At 38.5% G+C, this 21,899-nt stretch overlaps 1 protein-coding gene and 1 long non-coding RNA gene across 2 annotated transcripts in view; one reads left to right on the top strand and one right to left on the bottom strand.

Moving 5' to 3' along the window:
* PRMT3 (protein arginine methyltransferase 3) overlaps positions 1-9,789 on the top strand; it is a 132,861-nt gene extending 123,072 nt beyond the window's left edge. The window contains exon 16 of the mRNA XM_079101862.1: positions 7,229-9,789. Coding sequence (XP_078957988.1) covers positions 7,229-7,338 — 110 coding nt within the window. The 3' untranslated portion in view covers positions 7,339-9,789. The remainder of the gene's footprint in view (positions 1-7,228) is intronic.
* A 116-nt stretch (positions 9,790-9,905) lies between these two features.
* On the bottom strand, positions 9,906-12,847 carry LOC306638669. Its single transcript, XR_013757528.1, has 2 exons — positions 10,550-12,847; positions 9,906-10,445 (listed from the first exon to the last, which is right to left on the bottom strand). It is a non-coding gene; the product is annotated as an uncharacterized lncRNA (long non-coding RNA).
* Positions 12,848-21,899: the final 9,052 nt, after the last annotated feature.

Raw genomic sequence — 21,899 nt, 5'->3', positions numbered from 1 at the left:
ACCAATTCCTGGTGTGTCTTTTCATTTTCTTAATGACTTTTAAGTAATAGAAATTTCTAATGAGTTTTGATGAAGTCAGTAATTTGTAGTTTGTGCTTTTGTGACCTAATTTTAAAACCTTAGTCTATTCTAACATTACAAATACATAATTTCTTTGAAAAATTCTAGTTTTGCTTTCTAGAGTTAGGTCTATAATCTATTGCATATTGATTTTAGAATTAACGATTATCTTTTCCCAAATGCATATCCAGTTGTTCCATCATCTCTCAAAATAACTGTCCTTTTCCCATTTAACTACCTTGATTTCTTTGTGAAAAACTAACAGACTGTATATGTGTAGTCTATTTCTGAGCTCTTGTTTTTTCCACTGATCGGTATTACTGTTTTTAGGATGGTGTGAGTTCTTCTGCTTGTTCATTCTCAAAATTGTTCTGTCCCAGAACCTTTATATTTACATGTACAGTTTTAAATGAACATGTTCATTTCTCTCCACAAGGAAAGCCTGCAAACTAGGATTTTGGATGAGATTATGTTAAATTTGTAGACTAGGAAGAATTGTCATCGTCACAATATTAACTCTTTAATCCACAAGAAATTTCCCCATTTACTTGGATCATCTTTAGTTTTTTTTAGGTTTTATATGAATAAATCATAGACATATGTTGTTACGTTAACCTACAGTATTTTGTGCTGTTTTGAAACTGTTGTATGTATTTTTGTTTTTTGGTTTTTTAGCTTCTAATTCTTAGAAATAATTTTGGTTGTATGTGGTTTGACCATGGTAAATATCTTACAATTCTAGTTGCTCTTTTTAATTCCTTTAGAATTTTCTCTGTATAAGACCATGTTGTCTGCAAATGAAAACTTATTTTTTGTTTCTAACCTGTAACCGCCCCCGCCCACCTCTTCTTCATACCCTGACTAGGACACGTAGTAGGATACTGAGTACTAGTGGTGAAATGCCCCTCCTTGCCTCACTCGCAGGCTAAGGAGAAGGCATTCCGTCTTTCACCATTCACAGTGATGTATCTGTACTTTTTCATGGATTCCCTTTATCAGGTTGAGGAAGATTGCTTCTGTTCCTGGCTTGCTGAGAACTGTTACCATGAATGATGTTTGTCATGTGCTTTTTCTACACTTCATGAGACAATCATGATTTTTCTCTTTTGTTTGACTTTTTCATCTGTTTGTGAAGGGTATCCAACTGTAGATTTAAGGAATTTAGCTTGTTTTGAAATTATGGCAATGCTGCCCTCAAAAGATAAGTTTGGGAAACATTCCCTCCTCTTTTTTGTAATTTTCTAAGTTGTGCTTTATCATCATTCAGGTCAAAATGATGTCTAATGGTCTTGTGATTTTTCTTTGTGACCAATGGAATATTTAGAAGTCTTGGGTTTGATTCTATCATTTGCCACTTGTTTTATACCTATCCATTCTTGTTTGTTCTTTTTCCTTATACCTTCCTTTTGGGGATTGAATATGTATTCTTTTATCTCCACCCATTACTTTTTACTATACCTTGTGGGCTTATTTTTATAATGGTTGTTCTAGAGTTTCCAACATGCATCTTTGGCTTCTCATGGACTACCATCAAATGATACTGTACTACTTCATATGTAGCAAAGAACCCTCACAATATACTTTTATTCCTCACCCCCAACAAACACTTTGTGCTATTGGAAAACATTTAACTTCCCCAAATGTCCAACATAGTACACTGTTACTAGTTTTGCTTTAAACAGCTATCTTTTAAATAAATTTTTAAAAGAAATCTTTAGCCAAGTTCATTGATGCACACCTGTAATCTCAGCACCTTAGTGAAGCCCTAAGCAACCTAGTAAGACCCTGTCTCAAAATAACGTCTCAAAATAAAAAGGTCTGGGGATGTGACTCGGTGGTTAAGCACCTCAGGGTTCAATTCCTAGTTCCAAAAAGAAAAGAAATCCTTAGTATTTACCACATACTTTACCATTTAGTAAAAGTCTGCTGGAAAACTTTTTTTTTCCTTGTGTCGCCTTCATGTCTCTTCCCATTTTGCAATTAGACATAGTTTGGACCGTTTGATATAGTCCATTGGTTACTGAGTCTGCACCTCTGTTATTTCATTGCAGGGCAAGAAAGTCATATTTCTATGCTCTAATTTGGGTGATTTCTGTTGCTATTCTTCAAATTCATTGATTTTTCTTCTACCATATCAACTCTGTTGAGTCTTTCCAGTCATTTGTTTTGGGTGTTCTTTAGCTGTAGAAAGAAGTTCTGTTTGAATCTCTTTTTTTTCTTTTTTTTTTTTTTTTCTATGTTTTTTTTAATTATGATCAGTTTCCTTCTAGTCTATTACCTGATTTTTCTTCTTTTATAGTTGCTTTTTCACACATCTAGTAGTTTTTAATTGAGTATCAGATACTGCAAATTTTGTGTTGCCAGATAATCAGGATTTGTTTATTTTCCTTTAAAAAGTGTTGAGCCAGGCACAGTGGTGCAGGTGTAATCCTAGCTGCTCAGGAGGCTGAGGCAAAAGGATCACTTGTTCAGGGCCAGCCTGGGCAAGTTAGTGCACCTGAATTCAATACCTGGTACAAGGACAACAACAACAACAAAAAGTATTGAAGTTTGCCTTGGCAAGTAGTTCATCTTTACCCAAGATCATTTTGAAGCTTTGTTAAGGAGCACAAGAGTAGCCTTTACTCTGAGTGGTTTATTTCAGTAAAACCGATATCTCTTCTGAAATCAAAACATCAAGTTATTCAGTTTCTTTCTGTCCAGGCTGCATGGAATTCAGACATCTCCTAAACAAGCCCAACTGTGGGAATTGTTTGGTTTATTGCTAGGAGTTGGTTTTTTGCTCAGAACCATGGAGTTTCACCCTACAATGCACAGGCCAGTTATTTAGCCAAACTTTATGTTAGATTTCTCCAACTCTTTCACTGAAAATAACTTCTGCAATTAATTTCATCTTTTTCTCCTTAACATTGTATCTATAATTTATTCCAGTCCTTGTCATATGCTTATGTAGATCATTCAGAAATATAAGTAACATATCAATAGTGTTTTCTTTGCTGTGTTCTCACTTTAACCTAAGTGCTGCTGCATTTGCCTTTTATCATATTTTCTTTCAGGTTTTAATAAAGACTTAAGTAAGGAAGTTACTCTTTTTATTCCTGTATTAATGATAGTTTTTTTATGAATTGATTCTTAAGTCCACTAATTTGGTCATGTGGTAATTTGAGCATGTATACACCCTACAATCCAGCAGTTTACTTCCAAGCCGCAGAAGAAATACAGTATATTTTACAGTACTTCGTATGGTTCTTAGTCATATAAAAGCTAAGTAGTTTCGTTTGCTGAGAGAAAGCTTTTTAGTTTGAATCTATCCCAGTTGTTCATTCTTGCTTTTATTTCTTGTGCTATGATAGTCCTGTTAAGGAAGTCTGATCCTAAGCCAACAAGTTGAAGGTTTAGACCTACTTTTTCTTCTATAAGATGCAGGGTCTTGGTCTGATTCCGAGGTCCTTGATCCATTTTGAGTTGAGTTTTGTGCAGGGTGAGAGATAGGGGTTTAATTTCATTCTGTTGCATATGAATTTCCAGTTTTCCCAGCACCATTTGTTGAAGGAGGCTATCTTTTCTCTATTGCATATTTTTGGCACCTTTGTCTAGTATGAGAAAATTGCAAGAATCAACAACTGGGATAGATTCAAACTAAAAAGCTTTCTCTCAGCAAAGGAAACTATCAGTAATGTGAAGAGAGAGCCTACAGAGTGGGAGAATATCTTTGCCACTCATACTTCAGATAGAGCGCTAATTTCCAGAATACATAAAGAACTCAAAAAACTCTACACCAAGAATACAAATAATCCAATCAACAAATGGGCTAAGGAAATGGACACTTCACAGAAGATGTACAAGCAATCAACAAACATATGGAAAAATGTTCAACATCTCTAGTAATAAGAGAAATACAAATCAAAACTACCCTAAGATTTCATCTCACCCCAATTAGAATGGTGATTTTCAAGAACACAAGCAACAATAGGTGTTGGCAAGAATGTGGGGAAAAAGGTACACTCATACATTGCTGGTGGAGTTGCAAATTAGTGCAGCCACTCTGGAAAGCAATGTGGAGATTCCTCAGAAAGCTTGGAATGGAACCACCATTTGACCCAGCTATCCCACTCCTTGGCCTATACCCAAAGGACTTAAAATCAGCATACTACAGAGATACAGCCACATCAATGTTCATAGTTGCTCAATTCACCATAGTCAGATTGTGGAACCAACCTAGATGCCCTTCAGTTGATGAATGGATAAAGAAACTGTGGCGCATATATATAATGGAATATTACTCTGCCATGAAGAATGATAAAATTATGGCATTTGCAGGCAAATGGATGAAATTGGAGGATATCATGCTAAGTAAGATAAGCCAATCTCAAAAAACTAAAGGACGAATGATCTCGATGATAAGCGGATGAGGACATATAATGGGGGGTAGGTAGGAGGAGTTAGCGTTAGGGTTAGGTTTAGGGTTAGGGATAAGGAGGGTGGTAAGAATAGAGGAAGGAAGGACTTTATAGAGGGAAAAGAGGGGTGGAGGGGTGGGGGGGAAAGGGAAAAAATAACAGTGAATCAATCAACATTGCCCTATGTAAATTTATGATTTTTAATAAAAAAAATTAAGAGGCAAAAAAAAAGAAATTTATTGCTAATTAAGGAGATGATGTCTGTAATCAACATAAAGAACTAATAAATATAAAATATAAAAATAAAAAAAAAGCTAAGTAGTATGTTGTTAAACTAAGCAGCACAGACGTTAAGGGTACATCTACAGGAAGTGAAATTATTCTGAATAGGTAATGGAACAAAAAAGAGGGAGGTAATGAAGGGACATAATAGGAGGTTTCAGTGGTGCTGAGATTCTGAGCCTCATGTTGGACCCATGGAGGTCATTTTATTATTTGTGAATCTCAAATACACATTATCTGTTTTTTCATACATAGGAACTCTTTTATAGCAGTAACTAAATTAAATGAGTTACACTAAGATGTACTTTTAATAAGTGAGAAAAAACTAACAAGCCACTAAATTGTAAAGATAACAGTTTTTGGCTTCAAAATGTAAGTTAAACTCAGTATCCAAGTTCATAATTGCTGTTCTCTGTCATGTACTTATAAAAACAGTGTCAGTTTAACATAAAATTGCTGTTCCTTCCCAGTTTCAGTATCTGTAAATAGTAAATTCAAGGTAAGTTTGTTGGTATAAAATAGAATTTTAAAAATGTTGATAAAAGCTAAATATTGTCTCCATATTCAAAATTGAAAATTTTCATAAATCCAAAGATATTAATGACTTTTTATTTCTTCCCTAAGCCAGTTCTTTAGCAGATAAGAAAATATGTATTGCAATTTATTAAAGTTATTGTAGAGTAAGTATATAAATTTAAATATTAATGTTTTATAGACAAGTGACTATCTTTACAAAAAGACGTCACAGGGTAGTAAAATTGAGACCCTTTTCTGTCCCTTATACTAGATTTAAAGCTATAAAAATTATTTTCTCAGAGCTGGGAGGCACTTGAGTGTAACTGAAGAACAGGGGCTCTGTAATTAAACTAACTAAAAATTCTAGTTTTTCCACTAACTGGCAGTGTGACTCTAGGGAAAATAGTTTCTGAACTTCATTGGTAAAGGAAGGAAAATGCAAATTTACATCATTAGTCATATTTCATGAGATAAATCATATAAAGACCTTAGAATAGGACCTAGCACAAAGTAAGTGTTGAATAAATATTATCATAAATTATTATTATCTAATGATTACCTGAACACTGTGAAGATTGTAGAACCATGTGACTGGTATTCTTTGCCATGTATGTTATTGTGAGCATGGCATATAAGGTAGGGCATTTATTTCATTTTCTTAATAATATAGAGTAATACATTAGATGTAAAAGCCAAAGCCATGTGTATACATTAACTTATGTCTGCACTTCAAATCATTTTTTATATTTTGCTGAATAGAATGTACCTTGTACCACATTATTTCTTCTTTTACTCTAATTCCTTAATTTTGTACTAATGTACCTGTCTCACCTTTTTTTGCAAAGATGTACATAGGATATCACAGTAATGGAATCCTTATATTCTGAAAATATCAGTTCAGTGGTTTTGTTAGGTTTTGCTTATGTTTTTTGTTTGTCTGTTTGGGTTTTGGTTTTTTTGATTCAGTATTTAGATGGTTTTACATGGATGCCCCAGTCGTTATCTTACATGAAGTCTCATGTTGTGCACCCAGATTATGAAGCTATTCCTGATTATTCTGGTGTGATCTTACTCTTATTCAAAAAAGGAATGATGATCAATTACAACGGAGCAGTCTCTTGTTATTTTTAAATAGCTCTTCACAAATAGATGAAAAAAATAAGTGTTTATATCAGAAACACATAAGTCATTCCATTTTGGAATAAAATAGAACATCAATGTTTAGGAACTCAGCCTTTGCCTTTACACAGATATGTAAATTTTTTGGTCATTGTTTTACCTGTGTTTTGTTTCCCATTTATAGTGTCAGTACATTAAAAGTCAACAACCTTGTCACATGCCTCTATAAAATACGTTTTAAAAAAAAAATTCCAATTCCTCAAAATGCTATTCACTGAAGGCTCTTTATACGTGGTTTCTGTCCCTTAACTACCATTACATGTACACTCTGTAAGCCTGGTTAACCGTGACTCTAGTCCTGCCCTTGAATAGTCACTAATTCTCATGAAACTTTGCTATTTTTTGCTTTGCAACCATCCTCAGCCCTCCCTCACCTCCAGTACACTTTAGACACAAGCTTGTCATGTAATTGTTGGTATAACTATTACTCTTCAGTCTTGACCATGAACTCTTTGAGGGCAGGATCCTCTCATTGGTTTTCTCTCTGCCCAGAACCTACCATACAGCCTTCTGTTCAAGAGTTTAATAAAACTGCTCCCCAACTCTGCATAACCACTGTGATTTTGCTCATTCTTTCTCAAGGATTTGATCCTATCGAATGTAGTTCTTGCTTTGTTCAAAAATCCATAATACAACTGTCGTAACAAATGAAGTCTGTTAATTTTAAAAATAAATAAAAATGTTTAAAAATTAGGGAAATTAACACAAACAAGGGAATTGCTGGGTGTCATTAACTTTTCTTCTAGAATGTATTCCTTGAATTCTTAAACTTTTTTGCCTTTCTTTTATAGGTGAAGTTTTGAAAGGAAAGATCACAGTTCACAAGAATAAGAAAGATCCTCGTTCTCTCATTGTGACAGTCACATTGAATAATTCAACTCAAACTTACAGTCTCCAGTGAAAAAGTCATGAAGCACAACTAACTTGCAATTTGTAGTTTGGGGGTAGGAAGCAGATCCTGCCCTCAGGAGTCTCCTCAGTAAGGGAGGCAAGGGGAGAAGTTGACACATTACCAAAAGCAGAGACCCCTGGATCTTCATGGTGCATAGTAACTGTATTCTTAGTCTGCTCAGCCAGATTTAGCCAAATGCAACCCCCGCAGATTGGCCTGTATTCAGGACAGTGGTAGTCTTTTGTTGCTTTTAGTAAGTTTCTTGCTAAAAATTTTAAACTGATAATGTATTAGTTTTTGGATAATGTTTATTAAACTAGTTACACAGGGAAGCACATATTTTATTACATGTTTTCTCTCCAAGGAGCAATGGTTTTTAGTTGTATTATTTGAGAATATCAGGATATAATGTTAAAAAGCAAGTGTAAGGAACTGAAAGCAAGCACTGACCTTCTACAAGTCAGATTTGAAGACAGCATAGCTGACCGTCCCGTCTCCCATACTGTAGTTCTAATTTTGTAGTTTCTTCCCTCTTTGTGAATATTCTTTAGCTATAGACTCCTGGCATTACCCAGGAAATCTAATTTGATCCTAGGTTTCATAGTTTTTTAAAAATAGAATATATGTGCACCTATTTACTAACATTACCTTTTTCAAACTAAATGTGCAAAGGTTAAATATGTAACTATTGATATACTTAAATCTCTGTAAAATTATGTCATTTGCAATTGATTCATTTTGAAATGGAGAATGAAAAATATTCAATAAAATGTATAAAACTCTTAGCATTAAAAATATTTCAGTATAGTAAGACCTTTTACAAAATCAGAAGCATTCTAGATAAAATTAACTTTTTTAAATAGGGTTTTGGGGGGCAGGGTACTGGGGTTGTAACCCAGGGGTGCTTTTCCACTGAGCCACATCCCTAGTCCTTTTTATTTATTTATTTATTTTTATTTTGAGACAGTGTCCTGCTAAGTTGCTTAGGGCCTCAAACTAGCAATCCACTGGAATTACAGGTGTGTGACACCATGCCCAGCTTTAAAAAATAGGAGAGGTGGACCGTGTGCCTCTGAAATTCAATATTTGGTTCTCTGTCAGAACAAGACATCCTCAGGCAACATAGCAGTGTTGAGCACCATAAGCTTTGGAGTCAGTGTCTGTGCTCAAACGCCAACTCCAGCTCCTATCTAGAGTTTGTTACACATTTAGGTGTTTAGAACAGTGCCTGGCACATAAAAAACACTCAGTAAATGTTAGGTGTCATTGTATATTCACACCCCTTCCAAAGATATATAGCATCCATATTTGATTACTTTGAGAATTATTAGATAATAACTATTATCCTAGTACATGAATGGACAAGAAGGTAACATTTCAAATGGTAAGCCTATATTAAAGAGAAATTACCTTTTGGTTTTTATTAAAAACCTTAACTTACTAACAGTGAGAAGACTAGCCCCTTCGAATGATGGTATTGACTAGTCTTTAATCTTCCTTCATAAGCATGATTTCCGTTTTCACTGGGTTAAAGAGCCAGTTTGTTTTCATCAGGATTCAAAGCATTACTGAAAATGTGTGGTGCTGATATCATTTAAAGTGCTTTTTCGTTTGTTTGTTTGTTTGTTTTGAGCCAGAGTCTCATGTTGCTCATGCTGGCCTCAAATTCCTGGGTTCCCTGCCTCCTTCCAAGTAGCCCGGGCCATAGGTGCCCACTACTATGGCCAGCTCCTCTTTTAAAGTACTTCAGATTTTGTCTTGAATGGCTTCCTGTACAAATTTGAATAGGTTAGAGTAATCCAATAAATGAAGATGGAAGATGAATATTTTAAGTACCAAAAACAAATTTTGTGAGTTTTGTAAGTGAATAACAAATACTTCCTACTATTTAAAAAAACAAAAATACTTCTCAAAAATTGTTTCTCCTTAAAACTTATTTTCAGGGAATTTTTACTCAGTGATTCTTGATTCTTGATTTTCTACTCCCAGCCTGGCTACAGTTGGTAATGTGTTCTTTTGGTTTGCCTTCCCAGGCTGGGACATTCTAATTTATGTACCTAAGCATTTTATGAGAACATGAGCATCCAAATGTCACCCTTCAGTTGAAATTTCTGTCATTAAACTGTTGTGAAAAATAAGTACTTCATGGCCCTTGACAGTGATAAATACAGTGTCCTTTCGTGCTGTGGGCAGATGAGCATTTATAGATATCAATTTGTTTCCATTAAGAAAATACATTTCTCTCCTGGTTTCCTTTGTGAAAACTAACATGATTATATTGTAATGTGTGGGGCTCCTCCAAGTGTGATATATGATAGTCATCTGTATGCAGAACAGTGTGCTCTGAGGAGAGCACTTTGGAAGAAGTGTTGCAAGAAAACAACTCACAACAACAGGTGTGTGTTCTGTGCAGTGTTGTTCAGTAAGTAGCCAGAGCTGCAGTAAGACACTCCGTGTGTGCCGAGGCCTAGGTCATGTCAGCAAACCCTCTACCACTGAGCTGTACCCCCAGTCCTACAGGACACACTGAAATGAATCAGGCAGCTGTCCAATAGTTTAATTTTGAAATCAACCCCAGTGGGGATAGAGAAGAGTAAGGACCTTGCTTCTACAGAGATTGTGTACTTCTGCATCTTCTCAGAGTGGAAGAATTAAAATGTCTCATGAAGTTACTGATTTGAGATTAGTCCACACGAATCTCAGCAATCATACTCTTTCAGATGGAGGAAGAAGGGTAACAGTTCAGCTGAGAGCATTCAACAGGAAAGAAACTGATACACCACTTATCCCTGCTGGCCATGCCAGAATTTTTGACGAATTGCTGATCTGTAGCATATATTCCAAATGTCCGGGGATTCAACTGTTCCTATACCAGAATAGCAAAAACATGCCAAGTATGCAGCCCTTTCACAGAGTTCCAGACACACTAAAGTATTTGCAAAACTGAAAAGAGCAGTTTACAAATTTAATCTATACTTGCTATCTCACTCTTCCAGAGAGATCAATTTATAATGGAAGGCAAGGTCCAGTATTGTTTACTGAAAGTTTGGCAAACTATAACTGTGAGGCCAGACCCATCCTGCTGCCTGTTTTGGTAAATAAATTTCATTGGCGGGCTGGGGAGATAGCTCAGCTGGTAGAGTGCTTGCTTCGCAAGCACAAGGCCCTGAGTTTGATCCCCAGTACCACAAAAAAAAAAAAAAAAAATTCATTGGAACACAGCCACACTTGTTGGTTTGCATTTTCTATAGCTGCTTTTGCCCCCACACAGTTGAACAATGTGACATCCTATGGCCCACAAAGCTGAAAGTATTCCTACCTGGTCATTTGAAGTTTCCCAACTCCTTTCCTATTGCTTAGTTTGTTGAAACTGGCCTTTACAAGCTTGTAAGGGCAGCAGGTTAAATCAATAATGGTATTTAGAGTACATATTTCCTTTTAAAGCTGAGATTAAGGTGTTGACAGGAAAGTAAATAACAAGTGTAACAAATTTAAATGAGATTTGTGATATCTACTGGAAATTTATTTAGGAAAAGTAATGCATCTATTTTTAGTTATAGCCAAGAACAGCTACCAGGTAGAACAGAGACAGAGTATTTCCTCATAGGACTCAGTGGTCATGGCAGAGGCATGGTTATCAAAATACAGATTACAAAGATTGGGGTTTTTTAAAAAATTTGTTTAATATGGAGCTAAGCCACTGAACGTATTCCATCTATGAAGATAGACCTGCCAAAACTTAGCCTAGATATTTTTTAAATATGAGATTTATATACATGAAACTGATGTCTGAGTTGTAACATTTAGTGCCCTGAGTTAAAGGAAATTAGTAAAATGAAATGTTGTAGCTGATTGACTTGGTTTACAAAGTTCTAACAAGACCAAAAGAAATGTGCAAAGAGAGCTTTTCACATGTCTATAATCCTAGCAGTTCAGGAAACTGAGGCTGGAGGATAGCAAGTTTGAGGCCAGCCTCACCAATTTAATAAGGCCCTAGGCAACTTGATGAGACTGTCTCAAAATAAAATGTAGAAAGGGCTGAGGATGTAGCTCAGTAGTAAAGTGCTCCTGGGTTCAATTCTTAGTTTAAAAAAAAAAAAAAAAGTTTCAAAGCTAGAAATAATGAAACTCTACCCATAGGCTACAAAATAACTAATGACTTACAAGCTTTTTTTTTTTTTTTTTTAAGCTAGGGGTTGAACCCAGGGTTACTCTACCACTGAGCTACACCCCTAGCCCTTTCTACTTTTTCTACTTTTATTTTGAGACAAGACCTCACTAAGTGGGTGAGGCTAACCTTGAATTTATGATCCTCCTGCCCCAGCCCCACCACACCCAGCTTAATTTGTGAGTTTAAAGAAAGAATTTGCAATAGCCTCATTGACCAATGGGTCTCTAAGAAGTTTGGGGAGTTTATTTTATATCAACAGTTTTTAGCCTCTTTTGAAACTCAATTACCTTCCCTGCCCTGCTGCTGTATTAGCAACCATGGCAAGATGTGTAATAAGCCCTTACCCATTAACAGCCTGTTGGCTTGGAGGTTCATCTGTTTTTTAAACCTTGTCATGATTTTGAGTGTTTCCTTACTCTAAAGTTTACCCTAACTTTTCCAAGCAGAATGATGCATAAACAAAGCACTTTTGAAATAACCTTTATAATTTATTTGACCTTTAAAATTAAGTTTTCATGTTGTCTCACCATCTTTGCTAATGTAAAGCAGTTCATGTTCAGAGTATATCTATATATACCCCAAAATGACCTGTCACTGTGCATTGTAATTATTTCAAATGAAAGAAATCAAACAATAGTCTTAACAGTAAAGGAGGCATGTAAGTAAAATCATAGTCACTTCATGAAAAACTATGTATCCAATAAAAATATCAGGTTCTCATGGCAATGTGGAAAAGCTCAACAATAAAAAAAGGAAAAAAGCAAGAAAGTTGGGGTTATACTAACCACAAGAAAAGGCCTACATATACTAAAACATTGAAAAGACATGATTTTTTTCTACTAGCCACAGTTTCTAATTTTATTAAACTAAATACATTTATTAATTATATTCTCAAAAATAAAACCAAGTAACTGAAGTAGTTTTGCAAAGTGATACCAGAAGTGAACCCACCAGGCCACCCCGTTAGCCTAAATGGGATATGAGAGCCCAAGAACTCTGCAGACTTGTAGCAGGACGTTCCCTCTGCCAGAACTTCCATCCCTGGAACCTCAGCCTTGGGACTATCCAGACTAAATTCACACTGCCCTTTATTGCTACCCATGTCAGTCATCACAAGAAGCCCAGACCTCCCGTTCTTCCTCCAGCTCTAGTCTCCATGCAGTTCTGTATATCTCCCTTCTTTATACAAAATCCCTGGCTCTACAGAGGTCATTGCTCCCCCTGCAGCCCTCTTAAATGACAACCTTACATACCACTCATTCCCTCAGATCTAGATTCGAGGGGGGTGACTTCCTTGTTTTTGGGTGTGACTCAAACCTTCTCTTCCACCCACTTACCTCTTTCATCTCTTCATGGAGACCAACCCTCACCTCACCTTATCATGAACATCCCCCTGCCCCCAGGTGTTAGCTCCTAGCGCTGCCCATGGGCTCCTGTTTTATCAGCCAGTTTCTCCTGTGAATGGCCCTTCATACCCTCACCTTTTTTTTTTTTTTTTTTTTTTCGTTTTGTTTTGTTTATTGACTCCCATCGAATGATCTTGCCTTCTACCTTATTCTGGTCACTCCTACAGCCATTCAATTTTAGAATTGGCCATAACCCCAAACTCCAACTCCTTCGTGTTTAATTTTAAATTTGTCATTCTAAATTGCTACCTTTTCGGTTCACTCTCTTTCATATGGCAATTCTTAGGATCCCTGAGCTCCACCAACACAAAATCCTTCGATTCTTAACACATTTTCACTGCCTCTCACCTCCTCATGTTCACTTCCCTCCTTGCCCCGCTTAAATTCCAACACTCCCTTGCTTCTCTTTCCTATGCTCTGGACTAAACCACAATCTTGCTTTCACCCCAATCCAGAGGGCACCTGTGGGCTCAATGAGGCTAGAGCAAAACACTCAGCCATGCCCACGGGTTCACCCTCCCTAATCTCAAGTGGTTCGTATATGACCCAGAAATCAACCCATGTTTCCCTGGTCCATTTAGTCTCTGACTCATGACAAATGAAATCTCCAGGACCTCCCCCTTCTTACTTTCAGCTGAAATCCTTGTTACTATTCCACTGAGAAAACAACCCATCAGGAGAAGATCCACAGGTTCACACGCTCCAAGCAACCTTAGTGTCCCATCCTGCCTTCCACCTGGTGGACTTCAGGACTTCTGGTGAAGGCTGGCTCTGCTCCCCAGGCTCCTTCAATTACTCAAAGATGTTGCTTCTGTATTTTCCTGTCCCCTTTGCAACTTCGGATTTCCCCTCTGCTGCCTCCCAATTAGCATACGGATAGGCTATCATTTCAATCTTAAAAAAAATATTCTGACTCCAGCTCCCCCTCCTGCCTCCGTCACATTTCTAGTTTCCCCTTTCCTTGAATTCCCTCAGCGTTTGCTACTGTTTTCTTTTTTTTTTTCTTTTTCTTTTTCTTTATTTTCTGTTATTTTTTCTCTTCCCCCCACCCCTCCCACTCCTCTTTACCCTCTATACAGTACTTCCTTCCTCCATACTTTCCCCCCTCCCTAACCCTAACTCTAAACCTAACACTAACCCTTCCCTCCCCCCCAGTATGTGTCATCCTCCTCTTATTAGCGATATCATTCGTCCTTTGGCTTTTTGAGATTGGCTTATCTCACTTAGCATGATATTCTCCAATTTCACCCATTTGCCTGCAAATGCCATAATTTTATCATTCTTTATGGCTGAGTAATATTCCATTGTATATATATACCACAGTTTCTTTATCCTCTCATCAATTGAAGGGCATCTAGGTTGGTTCCACAGTCTGGCTATTGTGAATTGAGCAGCTATGAACATTGATGTGGCTGTATCTCTGTAGTATGCTGATTTAAGTCCTTTGGGTATAGGCCAAGGAGTGGGATAGCTGGGTCAATGGAGGGTCCATTCCAAGTTTTCTAAGGAATCTCCACACTGCTTTCCAGAGTGGCTGCACTAATTTGCAGCCCCACCAGCAATGTATGAGTGTACCTTTCTCCCCACATCCTCGCCAACACCTGTTGTTGCTCGTATTCTTGATAATCGCCATTCTAATTGGGGTGAGATGGAATCTTAGGGTGGTTTTGATTTGCATTTCTCTTATTACTAGAGATGTTGAACATTTTTCCATATGTTTGTTGATTGCTTGTAGATCTTCTTCTGTGAAGTGTCTATTCATTTCCTTAGCCCATTTGTTGACTGAATTATTTGAATTCTTGGAGTAGAGTTTTTTGAGTTCTTTATAGATTCTGGAGATTAGTGCTCTATCTGAAGTATGATTGGCAAAGATATTCTCCCACTCTGTAGGCTCTTTCTTCACATTGCTGATAGTTTCCTTTGCTGAGAGAAAGCTTTTTAGTTTGAATCTATCCCAGTGGTTGATTCTAGCTTTTATTTCTTGTGCTATGGGAGTCCTGTTAAGGAAGTCTGATCCTAGACCAACTAGGTGAAGATTTGGATCTACTTCTTCTTCTATAATCTGCAGGGTCTCTGGTCTGATTCCGAGGTCCTTAATCCATTTTGAGTTTAGTTTCATGCATGGTGAGAGATATGGGCTTAGTTTCATTCTGTTGCATATAGATTTCCAATTCTCCCAGCACCATTTGTTGAAGAGGCTATCTTTTCTCCATGCATATTTTTGGCCCCTTTGTCTAGTATGAGAAAATTGTATTTATTTGGGTTTGTGTCCGTGTCCTCTATTCTGTACCATTGATCTACCTGTCTATTTTGGTACCAATACCATGCCGTTTTTGTTACTATTGCTTTGTAGTAGAGTTGAAGATCTGGTATTGCAATACCTCCTGTTTCACTCTTCCTGCTAAGGATTGCTTTAGCTATTCTGGGTTTCTTATTCTTCCAGATGAATTTCATAATTGCTTGCTCTATTTCTGTAAGGTACGTCATTGGGATTTTAATTGGAATTGCATTGAATTTGTATAGCACTTTAGGTAGTATGGCCATTTTGACAATATTAATTCTTCCTATCCAAGAACATGGAAGATCTTTCCATCTTCTAAGGTGTTCTTTAATTTCTTTCTTTAGTGTTGTATAGTTCTCATTGTAGAGGTCTTTCACCTCTTTTGTGAGATTGATTCCCAAGTATTTTATTTTTTCGAGGCTATTGTGAATGGGGTAGTTTTCCTAATTTCTCTTTCTGAAGATTCATCACTTATGTATAAAAATGCGTTGGATTTATGGCATTGATCTTGTAACCTGCTACTTTACTGAATTCACTTATGAGTTCTAAGAGTTTTCTGGTGGAATTTCCAGGTTCCTCTAAATATATAATCATGTCATCAGCGAACAGGGATAGTTTGAGTTCTTCTTTTCCAATTCGTATCCCTTTAATTTCTTTGGTTTGTCTAATTGCTCTGGCCAGAGTCTCAAGAACGATGTTGAATAGAAGTGGTGAAAGAGGGCATCCCTGCCTTGTTCCAGTTTTTAGGGGGAATGCTTTCAGTTTTTCACCATTTAGAATGATATTAGCCATGGGCTTAGCATAAATGGCCTTTACAATGTTAAGGAATGTTCCCACTACCCCTATTTTTTTCTAGTGTTTTGAGCATGAAGGGGTGCTGTATTTTATCAAATGCTTTTTCTGCATCTATTGAAATAATCATGTGATTCTTGACTTTAAGTCTATTAATATGGTGAATTACGTTTATTGATTTCCTGATGTTGAACCAACCTTGCATCCCTGGGATGAAACCCACTTGATCATGGTGCACTATCTTTTTAATATGTTTTTGTATGCGATTTGCTAAAATTTTGTTGAGAATTATTCAATCGATGTTCATTAAGGATATTGGTCTGAAATTTTCTTTCCTCTATGTGTCTCTGTCTGGTTTAGGTATCAGTGTGATATTGGCTTCATAGAATGAGTTTGGGAGGGTTCCCTCCTCTCCTATTTTATGGAATACTTTGAGAAGTATTGGAATGAGCTCTTCTTTAAAGGTTTTGTAGAACTTGGCTGAGAACCCATCTGGTCCTGGACTTTTCTTTGTTGGTAGGCTTTTGATGACTTCTTCTATTTCAGTACTTGAAATTGGTCTATTTAAATTGTTTATGTCCTCCTCGTTCAGTTTAGGCAATTCATATGTCTCTAGAAACCTGTTGATGTCTTCGAAATTTTCTATTTTGTTGGAGTATAGATTTTCAAAATAGCTTCTAATTATGTTTTGTATTTCAATCCTGTCTGTTGTGATATTTCCTTGTTCATTCCGAATTTTAGTGATTTGGGTTTTCTCTCGTCTTCTCTTTGTTAGTGTGGCTAAAGGTTTATCAATTTTGTTTATTTTTTCGAAGAACCAACTATTTATTTTGTCAATTTTTTGTATTGTTTCTTTTGTTTCAATTTCATTGATTGCAGCTCTGAGTTTAACTATTTCCTGTCTTCTACTACTTTTGGTGCTGGTCTGCTCTTCTTTTTCTAGGGCTTTGAGCTGTAGTGTTAGGTCGTTTATTTGTTGAGTTTTACTTCTTTTATTAAATGCGCTCCATGAAATAAATTTCCCTCTAAGTACTGCTTTCATAGTGTCCCAGAGATTTTGATATGATGTTTCTTTGTTCTCATTTACCTCTAAGAATTTTTTAATTTCCTTCCTAATATCTTCTGTTATCATTCATCATATAATAGCATATTGTTTAATCTCCAGATGTTGGAATAGTTACTGTGTTTTACTCTTTCATTTATTTCTAACTTCAATCCATTATGATCTGATGGAATACATGATAGTGTCTCTATCTTCTTGTATTTGCTAACATTAGCTTTGTGGCATAATATATGGTCTATTTTAGAGAAGGATCCATGTGCTGCTGAGAAGAAAGTGTATTCGCTCTTGGTTGGATGGTATATTCTATAAATGTCCGTTACGTCTAAATTATTGATTGTGTTATTGAGATCTATGGTTTCTTTGTTCAATTTTTGTCTGGAAGATCTGTCCAGTGGTGAGAGAGGCGTGTTAAAATCACCTAGTATTATTGTGTTATGGTCTATTTGGTTTCTGAAATTGAGAAGGATTTGTTTGACATACATGGATGAGCCACTGTTTGGGGCATAGATGTTTATGATTGTTATATCTTGCTGATTTATGCTTCCCTTAAGCAGTATGAAATGACCTTCTTTATTCCTTCTGACTAACTTTGGCTTGAAGTCCACATTATCGGAAATGAGGATGGATACTCCAGCTTTTTTGCTGAGTCCATGTGCATGGTATGTTTTTCCCCATCCTTTCACCTTTAGTCTATGGGTATCTTTTTCTATGAGGTGAGTCTTTTGCAGGCAACATATTGTTGGATCTTTCTTTTTAATCCAATCTGCCAGTCTATGTCTTTTGATTGATGAATTCAGGCCATTAACATTCAGGGTTATTATAGAGAAATGATTTGGTTTCCCGGTCATTTGGTTCATTTTTAAAATTTTGTTTATTTATTTGTTTGACACAACTTGTTTCCTCCTTTATTTGACAATTCCTTTAGGATAATTCCTCCCTTTGCTGATTTGCTTCTTTGTTTTTCATCTCTTCCTCATGGAATATTTTGCTGAGAATGTTCTGTAATGCTGGCTTTCTTTTTGTAAATTCTTTTAGCTTTTGTTTATCATGGAAGGATTTTATTTCATCGTCAAATTTGAAGGTAAGTTTTGCTGGGTATAAGATTCTTGGTTGGCATCCATTTTCTTTCAGGGCTTGAAAAATGTTGTTCCAGGCCCTTCTAGCTTTTAGGGTCTGGATTGAAAATCTGCTGATATCCGTATTGGTTTCCCCCTGAATGTAATTTGGTTCTTTTCTCTCACAGCCTTTAAAATTCTGTCTTTATTTTGTATGTTAGGTATTTTCATTATAATGTGCCTTGGTGTGGGTCTGTTGTAATTTTGTGTATTTGGAGTCCTATAAGCCTCTTGAACTTGATTTTCCATTTCATTCTTCAGATTTGGGAAATTTTCTGATATTATTTCATTGAATAAATTGTTCATTCCTTTGGCTTGTTTCTCTAGGCCTTCCTCAATCCCAATAATTCTTAAATTTGGCCTTTTCATGATATCCCATAGTTCTTGTAGATTCTGTTCATGATTTCTTACCATCTTCTCTGTTTGTTCAACTTTGTTTTCAAGGTTAAATATTTTGTCTTCAATGTCCTAGGTTCTGTCTTCCAGGTGTTCTATCCTATTGGATATGTTTTCTATGGAGTTCTTAATTTGGTTTATTGTTTCCTTCATGTCAAGGATTTGTTTGGTTTTTTTTCAATATCTCTAACTCTTTATTGAAATGATCTTTTGCTTCCTGTATTTGCTGTTTTAACTGTCGATTGGTGCGATCATTCAATGCTTGCATTGCTCTTTCATCTCATCATTCAGTGCATGCATTTGCTCTTTCATCTCATCGTTTGCTTCTCTGATCATTTTAATTATGTACATTCTGAACTCCTTTTCTGTCATTTCTTCTGCCATGCTGTCATTGCGTTTTATTGATGTAACATCTAGATTTGTTTGCAGCATTTTCTTTCCTTGTTTTCTCATATTATTCAGGTATCTGTAGACCGCTGAGATATTGCAGATTTCCTCTATTGATTTACAATGTCCCTGAAGATTTCTATATATATCCCCCCTTAGCCTTCAGTAGGCTGAAGTCTTGGAGGAAGTTGATAATGCGGTGCTCCACAAGGAAGCTGCCTCTCTAGGAGTGGTGGCCTTCAGGTGGGGTATAATCCCTGCTAGTGGGCAGAGGTGCCTCCACTTGTTGACCAATGGTCATCCAAAGGGGACCTAGGCTGTGGGCTGAGGCAAGGCCTGCTTGGGCCTGAGTCTCTGGTTTTACCGTCCTTGTGGGGAAACCTCACCCAGCAGGGAAGACTCACCCGGTGGGGAGGTCTCTCTGGTCAGTTCCCTCCTAGAGGTTCCCCTCAATTTACAGCTATCGCCTGGGCTGGGCTGCCTTCCTCTGCAAAGTTCCCAGGGGCCCGGCCCTACCTCCTGGGCCTGGGAGCCTCACCCTTCGCAGATGAATCTCCTTAGGCTGCCCCTCCTCAGAGAATCTGCCCGCAGGCCTGGAACCTTCGCTCCGCCCTAAGCCTGTCTCTGTGCGGCTCTTCCACCCAGAAGCCTCCTAGATCCTGGGACCCTGCTCTGCACCTAATCGCCTGGCTATGCAGCCCCTCCTCTGAGCAGCCACCTGGGGCCCCGTACAATCGCTCTTAGTCCCAGAGACCCGCCACACGCCTCTTCCTCCAGACAGCCACCCAGTATTCCAGTGTGGTCACTAGGAGTCCAAGAAACTCACTGCGTGTCTCCTCCTCCCACCAACCACCCGTAGTCCTGGGCAATCAATCACTCCGAGTCAAAGTGACCCTCCCTGTTCCTCCTCCTTCTCCAGATAACCCCCTGGGTGTTCAGGAGCGGTCGCTCTGAGTGGCTCTGAATCCACGTGACCCGCTGCACGGGTCCTCTGGGCAACCGCCCGGAGCTCTGGTGCGGCCACTCGAGACCAAGCGACCCACCACGCTTCCCCTCCAGGCAGCCCCCCTGTGTTCAGGCACTGTCACTTTAAGTCCAAACAACTCACCACTCGCCTTCTCCTCTGAGCAGCCGCCTGGAGCGCTAATGCAGTCATTGCGAGTCCAAACGACCCGCCGCGCTCCTCCTCCTACTCCTACTCCTCCGGGCAGTCCCCGGTGTTCAGAAGTGGTCTGAGTCCAAACAGCTCGCCACGCAGCCCCTCCTCTGGCAACCGCCTGTAGCTCTGGTGTAGTCACTCTGAATCCAAGCGGTGCTCCTCTTCCTCCTCCTCGTCCTCAGGGCAGGCCCCGGTGTTCAGAAGCTGTCTGAGTCCAAACAGCTCTCCGCGGAGCTTCTCCTCTGGCAACCGCCTGTAGCTCTGGTGCAGTCACTCCGAATCCAAGCAGCCACACTCCTCCTCCTCCTCCTCAGGGCAGGCCCCGGTGTTCTGAGTCCACACAGCTCTCCTCGCCACTCCTCCCCTGGGCAGCCGCCGGAGCCCCAGTGGCTGCTCCAAGTCCCAGCGCTGTGCTAAGCAGTCTCTTTTACGGCGCTCCCAGTTGTCCGAGTTCACTGCTCCAGCGGGGGGAGGGGCGTCTCACCGGCAGCTCTACTTCACAAAGTTTCCTGCATTCCGGGACCACCGTCCCATCTGGACACCTTCCCAACGGGTGAGAGTCACCCGGCTGCTTTGAGTTGGTCCCAAGTGTCTCAATATCTCCTCTTTTGAATCCTGAGTCCTGGAGCAACATGAAATGCAGCCACCCTCTAGGCCGCCATCTTGAAACCTCCCTGTTTTCTTTCTTCCCAACATTTGAGCTATAATTTGTATATAATAAAATGCATACACTTTAAGTGAACAGTGTGATGAGTTTTGACAGATGTGTATGCACCCATGAAATCATCACCCCTATTTTGAGTCAGAACATTTCCTTTGCACAGAAAATTGTCCTGTGCCACTTTGCAGTCAACACTTATCCCACACCCCTCGCCAGGTGATCACTAATTTGATTCCTACCAGTATAAACCTGTTTTGCCTATTTCAGAACTTTAAGTATTATCTTTGCCCACTTATGTGACTCTAATAATGCTGCAGTTTGGGTAATCTGTAAAGAACAGAAATTACTTTTCTTACAATTCTGGAGAGTAGGAAGATCAAGGCCCCAGCAGGTTCAGCTGTCTGAGGAGAGCCACTCCCTGCATCCACAATGACTCCTTTTTGCCGTATTTTTGGAGGAGAGGAACGCATCCCCCACACGGCAGACGTGGAGGCAAGAGAGCCTAAGTAAGGCTGCATAAGGCCTTTTATAAGGGCCTCCATCCATCTCTGAGGAGCAATCCACGAAACCTAATCACCTCTTAAAGGGCCCACATCTTAATAGCATCGCATTGGCCATTAAATTTCCACACCTGAACTTGGGACTCAGACAACCATAAGCAAAGGGAAGCTCATTCTGTGTGTTCTTGTTTCTGTCTTCTCTCAGCACAGTGCTTTTTGAGATTCACTATGTTGTGTATCAGTAGTCCACTTTATTTCTGAATATTATTCCACTTTATAAATGGCATACTATTTTTTTCTCCATTCACCTGTTCATGAACATTTGGACTGTTTGCAGGTTGCAGCTGTTAGGAATAAAGCTGCTGTGAACATTCCAGTACAAATCTCCCCTGAGCCCACTCTTACCAAGCCTTTGCCTCTGCCACACCTTTCAAACTACTCTCCCGAAGGTCACCAGTGACTGATTCCAGTGGCCAATTCTCAGCCTTCATTTCACTTGACCTCCTGATACTGATGATCACGCTCCTCCCTGACACTCTCTGCTTGGGGTTACGGATTGGATATATGTATCCAGTCACCAAAGTCAGATATTGAAATCCCAACATGAGGGTAATAGGAGCTGAGGCCTTTGGGGCAATT

Source organism: Sciurus vulgaris, assembly GCF_902686455.1.
Source record: "Sciurus vulgaris genome assembly, chromosome: 11".
In the NCBI taxonomy this organism is placed as follows: Eukaryota; Metazoa; Chordata; class Mammalia; order Rodentia; family Sciuridae; genus Sciurus; species Sciurus vulgaris.
This window is presented reverse-complemented; position numbering and strand designations above follow the sequence as displayed.